General features: G+C 42.7%; 1 protein-coding gene across 1 annotated transcript in view; it reads left to right on the plus strand.

The window, feature by feature from the left end:
* The first annotated feature begins 5,028 nt into the window (after positions 1–5,028).
* MIS18A (MIS18 kinetochore protein A) overlaps positions 5,029–12,416 on the plus strand; it is a 27,241-nt gene continuing 19,853 nt past the window's right edge. The window contains exons 1-2 of the mRNA XM_007941310.1: positions 5,029–5,494; positions 11,960–12,026. Of these exons, the coding sequence (XP_007939501.1) occupies positions 5,029–5,494; positions 11,960–12,026 (533 nt within the window). The remainder of the gene's footprint in view (positions 5,495–11,959; positions 12,027–12,416) is intronic.

Below are 12,416 nucleotides of genomic sequence, written 5' to 3' on the forward strand. Positions count from 1 at the left end.
ATCTCTTTAGAATTTATTTGATGGGGATAACCTCTTGATCAGGACATGGGCAGTCTTTGTGTAGAATTCCTAGTCCCTCCACATCTACTTTCTACACTGTTCTCTGACCTGGGAGGCTGCCTGTATGGATTATATCAATGTGCTCTGTGAACTCTGGCTTCTTGTTGGATTTGGGCAACGGAGAGTCCCAACAGGAAACTACAGGGAGGGATTTGAAAGAAGTCATAGTATTTAATCCCCTGCCTCCTTCCCTGTGAAGCCACCTCAGTTGACTGCAACCCTTGATGGAAGGGTGGTCCTCTTAAGATGGCTTGCTCTTCACAACTGTCTTTCCTTTTGGGTTCTAGCAATTTCTCCCTTCTCACATCCCTGCAGTCCAATGGGTGATGTCAACTCTAATGCAGTATCCCTTGAAGTTCTTCTACATAGTGTCTACATATTTGCCATTTGACACTGTGGAAGGAAGCCTGGCTGGTGCAAACAGTTAATTCGCTTGGCTACTGACTGAAAGTTTGGTGGTTGGACTATACCTAGGGGAACCTCAGAAGAACAACTTGGCAATCTACTTCTAAAAAGTCAGCCATTGAAAACCTTATGGAGCACAGCTGTATTTTGACACACATGGGGTTATCATGACTTGGGGTCGTCATGAATTATCTGCTAATAATGGCAACTAACAACAACAACAATCAAAATACCCACTGAAGACTCTTGGTTACTATCCAGAGTATTATGAACAGATGTAGATCCTTGTTCTTGTTGTTAGCAGCTGTCAAACTGGCTCTGATTCATGGCAATCCTATGTGTGTCAGAGTAGAATTGCTGGTACTTTGGACATGGATAACCAGTTCTTTCTTCCTTGTCTTAATCTGGGTCTTAACCATGGGTAACTGTTCTGGTTACCTAGTACTGCTCTGACAGAAATAAACCACAAATGGGACGGCCTTAACAAACAGGAGTTTGTTCTTACAATTTGGAGGCTTTAAGTCCAAGTTCCAAGTGCTAGGCTCTAGGGGCTAGGTGAAAGCCCCTCAACCTTGGGGTCCAGCTCTGCCTCTTGCTTCTGGCCCACTGGAGCTAGAGGTATTTCTTCACTCAGACAGCCGCTGGCTGCTGAGGCTGAGAAGCCCCAAGGTTGACAAGTAAAAAGGCATAGTCCCGATGTTACCAAACCACAAGGCAGGCAATTAACTTCAGTCCATTGTAAGTCCCAAGGTTGGCAGAGCATGGTAGACTGCTAAGCAACGACACGGCTACATGCAGGGTCCAAGCGTGCCATACGCTAGAGACCATTCCCAAGTCTTCTCCTTAAATACAGGAAGCAGACCACATGCCAAAGGCAGCTACTCAGTTGCTTGGGGTAGATCCCACCATGGAGCTGATTGCCAGTGTCATCAGGGTAATAACTACCACCAGCTGCCCAGCCACTCAACCAGGCCCAGCCAAGTTGACACACAAACATTACCACAGTAACTCTGCTGTATTTGAAATACCAATAGCATAGCATTAAAACTAAGCATCATAACAACATGCAAGCCACCACAGTATGACAAACTGAATCATGTGGTGGGTAGATCCTTAGGGATCTCTTTCTTCCCAGATACGCTGCCAGTTGGTTTGCAATGCAGCCCCAGGCCCTATCCCCACCAGTTTTTCCCACCATACTAGTGGTGCTTTAAATCAGAGGCTAGTTGAATGAAGTCTGTGCTGATGATACTGAGCGCTCACCCTTTGCAAGGGGCAAACAGCTCCCTGATCCAGACAGCAGAGTCACATCCAAGCTTTCCAGTAACACTGTTGCTACCCACTCCAGCTTTTTCAACTTATTATTTGGCATTAAATAATAATTGTGTTAAAAAAAATATCACTTTCCAACTCAACAATTTTTACATGTAACTGTCAATGACACTGATTATGCTCATCATGTTGTGGAACTATTGTTGTTAGCTGCCATTCTTGCCTTCCATGAGAGAGACCTGAGTTCGATTCTCGGTCAATGCTCCTCATGTGTGGTGTCTTAGTGGAAACACTAGACTAATGCTCTGTTAGAAAATAAAACAAAAGATTTAATTGAAGGAATAACTGCATTTCATGGAAATGGAACACTCCATCTTAAGTGAAGATGCAGAAGTGCCCTGCCTTGTAAGAGAAATAGCCAGTTCCTATTTGGTAAACAAAGGGAAATAATTTTGCATCAAAAAGGGAAGTGCAGAGGAAGGAAGAAAGATTTACAAGGAGTTGTCAAATCACACATTTTCTTAACAACAATTCTTAGCCACATATTGATTAGTTTGTTGTCTCCTATTACCATTTGACTAAAGCAGTATTTCTAAAGCACACTTTGCAGACATTTTGATGTGGGGGTCTTGTGACTAAATATAGAACAGGTTAATTCTAGTAGAAGTCCTTGCAATGCAAAACTGATCCTTTTGGCTAAGGAGAAGTTTCAATCAACTCCAATCTGAAGCATTTTAAATGTAAAACATAGTTTACCTGACTCAGGGGGAAGTTTAGACAAATAAGCCTGGTGATTTAAAGACCAGTTAAGATGAGCAAGTAAACAATTCTTTATCTAGGTTACAAATGCTGATTCTTTTCTACTTTGTTATTTGAACAGTGACACCTTCACAAAGAAAAAGGTTGACTGGGTGTAAAAATGAAAATTTAAATTTAAAATTGAGTTTCAATTTAAGTTTGCAGTCACCCTATTCAGATACGCTGTTGTTGTTAGGTGCCATCTAGTCGGCTTTGACTCATAGTGACCATATGTACAACAGAACAAAACACTGTCTGGTCCTGTGCCAGCCTCACAATAATTGCAATACCTGAGCCCATTGTTGCAGCTACTGTGTCAATCCATCTTGTTGAGGATCTTCCCCTTTTTCGATGACCCTCCACTTTACCAAGCACGTTATCTTTCTTCAGAGAATGGTCCCTTCTGAGCACATGACCAAAGTAGGTGAGGTGAAGTCTGGCCATTCTCGCTTCCAAGGATTATCGTTGTACTTCTTCCAGGACAGATTTTGTTGGTTCTTCCGGCAGTCTGTGGTACTTCCAGTGTTCTTCACCAGCATCACAACTCAAAAGCATCACCTCTTCCTCTGGTCATCCTTATTCATTGTTCAGATTCACATGCATATAAGGCGATTGAAAATACCATGACTTGGGTTGTAGGAAAACAAAGTCCTTATCCCCTGTCATTAAGAGCCAAAAATCATAACAGGTTGAAGAAGGAAAGCAAAAGGTTTATTGAGTATCAATACCCAAAGAGACAGTGAGAATCATTTCTCCAAAATGTCTGTCTCTCTGAGCTGGGGAATGGTTAAGATTTTTAAAAAGAATAGGGCTGAGAGGGGGATAGGTCTTAGGAATGCTAATAGTGTTTTCCTTTCCATTACAGGATGAGTCATATTTGTCTTGTAGTTTCTTGGCCTTTCTTCTGGTCAGTGATAAAGAAACTGTCCTTGGTCTATCAGGCACCTCGTACCTGTCTAGAGGGATTTATTCTGCAAGGGGAGAGAGTATGGGAGTGGGCATCTTCAGGCCTCTCCTTCTGTGAGAATATCTCAGTTTCCTTCTTATCTTGGTTGCCCCAGGGCCGGTGTCTCCTTTCCCAGGGTAACTAAAGGCCAGCTATACTGTTTACACAGAAGAGAATGATAAGGGAAGGGAAAAACAGCGAGTTAGTCATTAAGATTACTTTAATCCTGTCTTTTAGCTTGTAAAGGTTTTGTAGGTTTCAGTGAGGGGTTCCTTCAGCCTTCCATTTCAGCCTTCCTCAGGGTTAGGCACATCTTAGTCTTCAAAGATACATCTTTGCTCTTCAGCACTTTAAAGAGGTCTTTTGAAGCAATTTGTCTAGTGCAATACAATGTCTGATTTCTTAACTGCTGCTTTCATGGGAGTTGTGGATTAACGTAATATGAAATCTTTGACAACTTCAACCTCTTCTTCATTTACTGTGAAACTGCTTATTGGTCCAGTTGTGAAGATTTTTGGTTTCTTTGAGATGTACTCCATACTGCAGACTGAAGTCTTTAATCTTCATCAGTAAGTGCTCCAAGGCAACTTCACTTTCACCCAGCAAGTTTGTGCTCTCTGCGTATCACAAGTTGTTAATAAGTCTTCCTCCAATCCTGACTCTGCATTCTTCATGATATAGTCCAGCTTCTTGGATTATTTGCTCAGCAGACAGACTGAGTAAGTATGGTGAAAGGGTACAACCCTGATGCACACCCTTCCTGATTTTAAAGCATGCAGCATGTCCTTGTTCTGTTCTAACTACAGCCTTCTGGTCTATGTATAAGTTCCTCATTAGCATAATTAAGTGTTCTGGAATTCCCCTTCTTCTCAATGTTATCCATATCCTCACAAAACCAAACTCACTCCTATAAGCAAGTCCCAACCAAAACCAAAACCCCCCCCCTTGGATTTCCGAGGCTGTAAATCTTTATGGAAGTAGATCTTCCTTCCGCAAAGCAACTGATGGACTTGAACAGCTGACCTTCTGGTTAGCAGCCAAATGCCTTATCCATTATCCCACCACCTTTGTTTTTCTAAGGATTCACTATATAAGCCGCCACCAGTCTGTCAGTGGAAGTTTGCATGTGGTATGGTTGCTGACCAGGTTTCAGTGGAGCTCCCAGACTAAGCATGACTAGGAAGAAAGCCTGGCCATCTACTTCTGAAAATCAACCAGTGAAAATCCCATGGATCACAAAGGTCTGTGGGGATAGCGCAGGGCCGGGCAGCATTATGTTTTGCTGTGCATCGTGGTCGCCGAAGAGTCCAGGGTGACTACAAGGTTGCTAACAAGAAGACCAACAATTGTGAAGGAGGTCTTGGTGAGCGGCTAGTAATTTAGTTTGAGGTCTGTACACTTTCTCAATGACACCACTCCAACAGTCCCCCGAGTAAGACTGAACGTCCTTCTCCACGCAAACCCGCCATTCCCCCAACTTGTTACTCAGAGATGGAAAACCTGACGCAGGCGCAGTGATCACAGGCCGCGCTAAGCCGATAGAGAGCATGCGCACGAGCCGACTCCGGGATGTCCCTTCTCCCTTAGACCCCGCCCCTCAGAACTCGACCTCAGCCGTCTCTCCGCTGCGCGCGTGCGCAGCGTCGTTTTTCCCGTGGCCCTCTGGGGGCGCGGGTGATTTGTATGTAATGGCGTGCTGTTCGTCACTGTATTGTTGCAAAAGATACTCCTCTGTTAGCTGTGCGTGTGACAAGGGCAAGTGGAGCGACTCCTCGCTGTTGGGCAAGCGGCTCTCCGAAGACTCGAGCCGCCAACAGCTGTTGCAGAAGTGGGCAAGCATGTGGAGCTCTGCGAGCTGGAACCCGGCGGCAGCCGGCGCGGAGGAGACGCAGCGCGAGGACGCAGCGCTGGAGAGGCCGTTGGTGTTTCTGTGCTCTGGCTGCCGGCGGCCGCTGGGCGACTCGCTGAGCTGGGTGACGAGCCAAGAGGACTCCGACTGCATCCTGCTCCGCTGTGAGTCCGGGCCGGGCTCGGGGGCTTGGGGCCGCCTTCTTCCAGTGTGCTGCAGCTGGGCGGCCCGGGAGAGAGGGGGTTCCCTTGGGATTGCTTAGGGACTTAAAAAGCGGAGATATGTAAGAGGACGAGGATCAACCCGCATCTTTGGCACAAGAGTGAGGGATGAATCCTTCATCTTGGAGTCTCACATCCCAGAAGAGTGGTGGTTGAATCAGCATTGTTTTGTGCGTTAGTTAGAAAACATTTTTCTAACTAACTAGATCGTAAGCATTTTGTGCTTAGCCAGTATGTCTTGTTTTCCACAAAAAATGAGAAGTTTGCTAATGAGCAAATAATATTTGTTAATTGTTGTTGGGCACCGGGTAGTTGGCCCCTGACTCATGGCGACCCGGTGCATAAAGTAATGAAACACTTCCTGATCCTGGCCATTCCCTTAATAGGTTGTGAACAGGATCGTTGTGATCCATGGGGATTTCATTTGCTGATTATCAGACGTAGATCACCAGGCTTTTCTTCCTAGTCCATCTTAGTCTGGAAGCTCTGCTGAAACCTGCTCAGCATCATAGCAACACGCAAGCCTCCACTGACAGGAGTGGGTTGTAGTTTAAGAAATTACAAAGTGTGCTGCTGTTCAGCTGCCTGCAACCAACAGAGAAATGTCCCGGTTGATGCCTCAGATCTTACTGGGTGTATCAGCGGATGCTTTCATTGTCTCAAGTGTTACAGCTGTAGTTGACAGAATATAATGCTGGTTTTTTTTTAAAAGAAAAGTTGCAGTTAAAGCATCAATAACCCATCAAAACTGGAGAGAAGGAGGTGTGTGGTAAAAGTGCTAGGAGAAAGGCTGGTGATCCACTAATTCTGGCTCTCCGTTTTTGCCCTGTGCTGTCATTTTGTTGCTTCCACAGTATTTATTTTTTAACTTTTTATTGTGATTTGGGTGCAGTTTAACAAAGCAGATTTGTTTCACAGTCAGCTGTTCATACACACCTTGTTTTGTGATACTGATTACAATCCCCACAGTGTAATAGCTCTCCTCCCACCTTCTCGCTGTGGTTATTCTTCCCCTGTGTCCTTACTTGTGCCTCCCTGCCTGTCTAGCTTTCTAATTGTGCAAATGCTGCCCTTATGATCTCCCATGGTTGATTGTTCTAAGGAGTGCATCTCCCTGGTGTAGTTATTCAGCTCATAGTCCTGTCTGTTGTTTGGCTGAGAGTTGAGCCATGGGAGTAAGCCCAATTCCAGGCCCAAAGGGTGACTTGGGGCCATAGTCTCCAGGGTTTCACCAGTATCTGTCTGACCAGTAATTCTGGTCTTCATGTTTTTGAATTTTGTTCCACATTTTTTTCTCCCGTCTATCCAGGATCTCCACTTTTTATCCCATTCTGAGTGGTTAGCATTGGTAGCTGGGCACCACCTCATTCTTCTGGTTTCAGGGTCTTATAGCTTGAGATATTCTCATGGTCCATTGGTCCATTGGACTAATTGTTTCCATACTTCTTTGATTTTCTTCATTCTTCTTTGTTGCGGATAAGGAGAGACCAATAGTTGCATCTCAGATGGCCACTTAAAAGCTTTGAAGACCCCAGTTGCTACTCAACCAAAGTAGGATGTAGAACAATGTTTTTGTGTACTGTGTTGTGCCAGTTGAGCTTGATGTACCCTGTGACTGTGGTCCCAAGCCTGCGGGCAGGCCCAGTAGCTCACACCCTCAAGGTGCTTGGTTGTGTCTAAGATACTGCCCTAACTTTGTAGGATTTACTTAGGCATAAAGTAGTTCACGTGTTTCTTTTTCTGAATTGGTATAAAAATGGCTGTTCTTTTGGACTTGTTTTCAAGATGAAGTTAATTCTCTTAAGGTCTTGTTTGAATTCTGTGAATAATTTGATGGTAGAAATTCACCACCAGTTTATTGACATTTGTGGAGAGAATGTTTTCCTTCCTGGGGTATAATATCAGGAAGAAAGGGGGACATTAATATTTATTGGAACTTTCTGGGGTGTGCCATTTTCAGTTAGATGTCTTTAGTTTATTTTTATATTAACAGTAGTTAAATATCAGCCTAAGAACATTACATGTGCCCAGTAAGTGATGCCTTAGGATTAACCCTTTGCAACTGTTGAGGTCCAACAGTGCAGAAGATGTCAAAACAAAACAAAACAAAACACAAACACATTTTCTTGCCTCAGAGTACAGCATGCCTTAGTCTTGTTTATACTTCCAGATAGATTTCATATACATGAACAGATTGACACATATATAAGTTGGTCTTAAACACAATTGAGATCTTATTATTCATACTGTTAAAACTTTGCTTTTTTTATTCCACAATATATTCAGAATATATTTCCATATTATGTTATGTTATATTATGTGCTGTCGAGTTGAACCCGACTCATAGTGACCCCTCCTTGGGTTTCCAAGGCAGTATCACTATGGAAGTAGATTGCCCAACCTTCCTTCTGAGGAGTGGCTGATTGGTTTTAACTGCCAAACTTCTGGTTAGCAGTCACATGCCTAGGCAGTATACCACCAGAGTTCCTATTATTTTACACATAAGGAAATTGAATAATAAAGTATATCACTGTATATTGTTGTTGTGTGCCATCGAGGCAGGATCACTATGGAAGTAGATTGCCCCATCTTCCTTCTGAGGAGTGGCTGGTGGGTTTGAACCGCGAGCCTTCTGGTTAGCAGTCAAGTGCTTTAGGTACTATGCTGCCAGAGCTCCATTAGTGTTTATAGATATACTTTATTATTTTAGCAGTCCTGGCCCTGCCACTTACTAGCTTTACAACCTTGTGTAAAATACTTCTGTGTGCCTAAATTTCTTTATGTGTAAAATGAGGATTATATTTACTTGGGATTAAATAAGTTAATGTGTGTCGTATGCTCAGAAATTGTAATAAGTGCCACTTAGTGGTTTATTGTAGGATGGTGCTGTAAGTCCCCAGTCTGGCCCCATCCATAGAGGTCTAGATTGCTTCCGGTGATGCCACTGTTGGAACAGCATATATTTGGGCTCAGATTTTTGATACAGTTGTTGTTATGTGACATCGAGTCGGACCCAACTCATAGCGACCCCTCCTTGGGTTTCCAAGGCAGTATCATTACGAAGTAGATTGTCCCATCTTCCTTCTGAGGATAGTAGGAGAAGCTATTTGTTTTAGTAGGTGCATTTATCTCATTTACAGCTTCTCAAGCACTAGTATGTTTAATATGTTTAGTATGTTAAATCTTTCATTTTATTTGTACTTTCTGTTTTCATAGCTTTTTCCCTCCTGTCTTTTGGCATGTGAGCTGTTTGTTTCATTTTAAATATAAAAATCATTTTTTTTATTTCTATTTACTTTTTCTATCCCATAGTTGTTTCAACTTTTATTGAACTATATATAAATATCTTGATTTATCAGCTTTAGACAATTTGATGGAAATTTCCTCCTCTTAGAAATATAAAGAAATTAACTCAATTCCCGTTCCCTACTGCCCACTTTGACTTCAGTTATTTTTACTTTGTCAAGGTTATAAAATATACACTCAGATCTATAGTCATAATTCCCATGATCATTTAAGTTTAAAATAACATTTACATGGAATTTTTTCTCAACTTCGGTACTCTCATAAAGAACCTTGGTGGCATAGTAAGCACTCAATTGCTTACTGAAAGGTTGATGTTTCAGACCCACCCAGTGGCTCCAAGGGAGAAAGACCTGGCTATCTGCTCCTATAAATATTAAAAAACAACACCTAACCAAACCTGTTACCATGGAGTCAGTTCTGACTCATATTGACCCTATAGGATAGAGTAGAACTGCCCAGTAGGGTTTCCAAGACTGAAATCTTTACGGGAGCCAACTACCACACCTTTTTCCTGTGGAGAGCCTGGTAGGTTTGAACTGCTGACCTTTTGATTAAGCAGGTGAACACTTAACCATTATGACATCAGGTCTTCTTCCAGAATTGACTCAGTCATGCACAACAAAAGCAGCACTCTTACACTTTTTCCCTTCCTGACTTACTTTGATTGTTCTTGTTGTTAGCTTCTGTGGAGTCTGCACTGACTCATGGAGACCCATGCACAGAGAGATTGGACTGTTGTGATCTGTAGGGTTTTTATTGGCTGAATTGTGGAAGTAGTTCTCCAGGCTTTTCTTCCTGGTTAACAACACACAAGCCTTCTCTGACAGATGAGTGCTGGCTGTGCTTGAGGAATATTGGCTGGGAATGGAAGCTAGGTCTCCCACGTGGAAGGCGAGAATTCTTATCACTAAACTTCTACTGCCCTCTTTATTTTGATTAATCGTCATTGATATAGGTATGCATTGCTTAATGTCCACGATATGTTTTGTGAAATAGAACGTTATGTGATTTGGTTGTTGTATAAGTAACATATTAAAACATTATGGGAGCCGCCTCCTAGTTGTCGTTGTCACAGTTGCTGATCCCCCTGCAGCTACTGGAGCTGCTGGTGGAGGCCTGAGGAATGGATGTGGGTGCCCACGCTGGCCAGCTAGAGGACAGGGGTGGGGTAGCTAACAGGAGGAAGCAAGCTAAGAGGGAGTGGAGTGCACCCAGCCTCCCACTGTTCTGCCCACCTGAGCTGCTGGAGCAGCATGGGCCCCTACAGCCTTTGATGTCCCATTCCTAGCCAGCAAAGCCTAAGAACCTGAGCCTACAACCATGTTTTCTGTGTCACCTGCCTGTATTCTACCTGTAATCCAGTGCTGCCAGAGTCTGGGTTTAGGGTCTTTAAAACCACTGGGGAAAATAACGAGAGTTGCTTTCCCTTTTAAAACAAAAACGTTGTGGAACGTATATGTGGTCAGACATAGCCTGAATGGATGTTAAGTGACGCATACTTGGAGTTCCCCTTACCAAGAAAACTCCAGGTTTAAGCGCTTGAAAATGTCTATTGTCTTTATACGTAAATGTCAACTGGGCTACATGTGTAGCTCTTCGGTCATGCTTTGTGCTTTCTCCAGGCATAAAGAAGAGCTAGTGCAAAGGCCTTGATGCTTGTGTAACTCTAAACCAAAAAACCAAACCAAACTTACTGCCGTCAAGTCGATCCCGACTTATAGCATCCCCTCCTTGGGTTTCCAAGGCAGTGTTTCTATAGAAGTGGATTGTCTAGTTTTTCTTCTGGGGAGTGGCTGGTGGGTTTGAACCTCCAGCCTTCTGGTTAGCAGTCAGATGCCTTAGGCACTGTGCCACCAGAGCTCCTTGTGTGACTGTGGAGTAGAATAAAGATAAAATTTGGGGTAGAAGGAAGGGGCAGGAAATTTAGAGCCTTGTAGCATAGTGGCTAAGGCACTTGGCTGCTAACCAGAAGGCTGGCAGTTCAAACCCACCAGCCACTCCTCGGAAGGAAGATGGGGCGATCTACTTCCGTAGTGATACTGCCTCGGAAACCCAAGGAGGGGTCGCTATGAGTCGGGGTTGACTCGACGGCACATAACAACAACAACAACAACATGCTATTTTAAGGAGATGTGGTCTATTCTAGTGATTAAAAAGACAAGGAGTGATACAACCCACTCAGAAGTAGGGAGGTCAGTCAGGAGCTATTGCAGAAGTTCATGCAAGAAGTAGTAATAGCTGAGCTGAGGATGGAGAAGAGTAAATGTGTTGAATTGATAGTTGTGAGGTAGAATTCATAGGACTTGCCATTGAAGTGAAGATGGGGGGCTGGATGAGGAGATAGAAGAATCAAGGATAGCACTGGGGTTTCTGATTTGAGCCATGGAATGGGAGGTGGTAACATTTACCAAATAAGGTAGACCGTAGGAGGAAATGAAATTAAGGAGCTGTTTTGTTAGGTCAGATATGATATTATCCTTCGTCACCCCCACCCACTACTTTAGAGTGTCCTGGACCTGTATCGTCCAATATTTCCTGCTTCATTGATTCAGCTATGACCCTTGTCCAAGTCATGATTCAAGTAAAAGATTTTTGGCTGGGTTCCTGGGGACCCTCTTAATTACTTTTAGAGAAATGAGCTCTCTGGAGGTCTGGAGATATATGCATTGGCTTTTAGCATGTTCCTTGGTTTTGATCCTAATTTCACCAAATCTAGTAGTTACTTTTCGTAGTCTATGATCTGAGATTCTCATTTTCCCAAGTTTTACTAATGCCTGAAATATTCTTCCTAAGTTTATTCATTTTGTTAATGTTAGTGGTTTTCAGGGAAGGAAATAACTCTTCCTCTGCTCTTTCCCCAGAAGACCCCTGCATAATTAGTTTTGAACCCGTGTGTGTGTGTGTGTGTGTGTGTATGTATGTATGTATATGTGTATGAATGCATGAGAGGGAGGGAGAGAGCAAGAAAGAGAAGATACTTTGGCTTCTTATTTTTTTATGGCCCTCTGAGTTTTAACATAAAACTTAGAGGTTTTCTGAATATCTACATGTATGTTATAACAAACCACATTAATCAATTATAGTTACTTTCCTTCTTTCTAGGTGTTTCCTGTAATGTTTCTGTTGACAAAGAACAGAAGCTATCCAAACGTACACATGAAAATGGTTGGTGAGTAAAGCTATATCTATTAAATATGTATGTTAGTAAAAGCTTGTTTTTCAAGTAAAAGTCTTAAAAGATCATTACTAGTAAGATTACTTGGGATAAAACTATTTCATAATAATCACTAGAAGTCAGTCACTTAAACCTATAAATTCTTGAGTGATGGTGGCCCCTTAAATATTGAGATGGAAGTGTTTCTAGATTCTAAAGACATATTCTGATATCTTCTTTTTTGCTCTTCAGTCTTGATTTTGAAGAAAATCAAGAAATAGAAAAAGAAAATATCTGTATCATAAAATCTCATAGCCAAAGGTTTCCTTAGAGCAATGTTGTCTACCTTGTTCATGTCATGGCACACATAGAAAATGCATATACATATACATATATATATATACG

Source organism: Orycteropus afer, unplaced genomic scaffold (genome assembly GCF_000298275.1).
Source record: "Orycteropus afer afer isolate SDZICR_OR568_19922 unplaced genomic scaffold, OryAfe1.0 scaffold00078, whole genome shotgun sequence".
In the NCBI taxonomy this organism is placed as follows: domain Eukaryota; kingdom Metazoa; phylum Chordata; class Mammalia; order Tubulidentata; family Orycteropodidae; genus Orycteropus; species Orycteropus afer.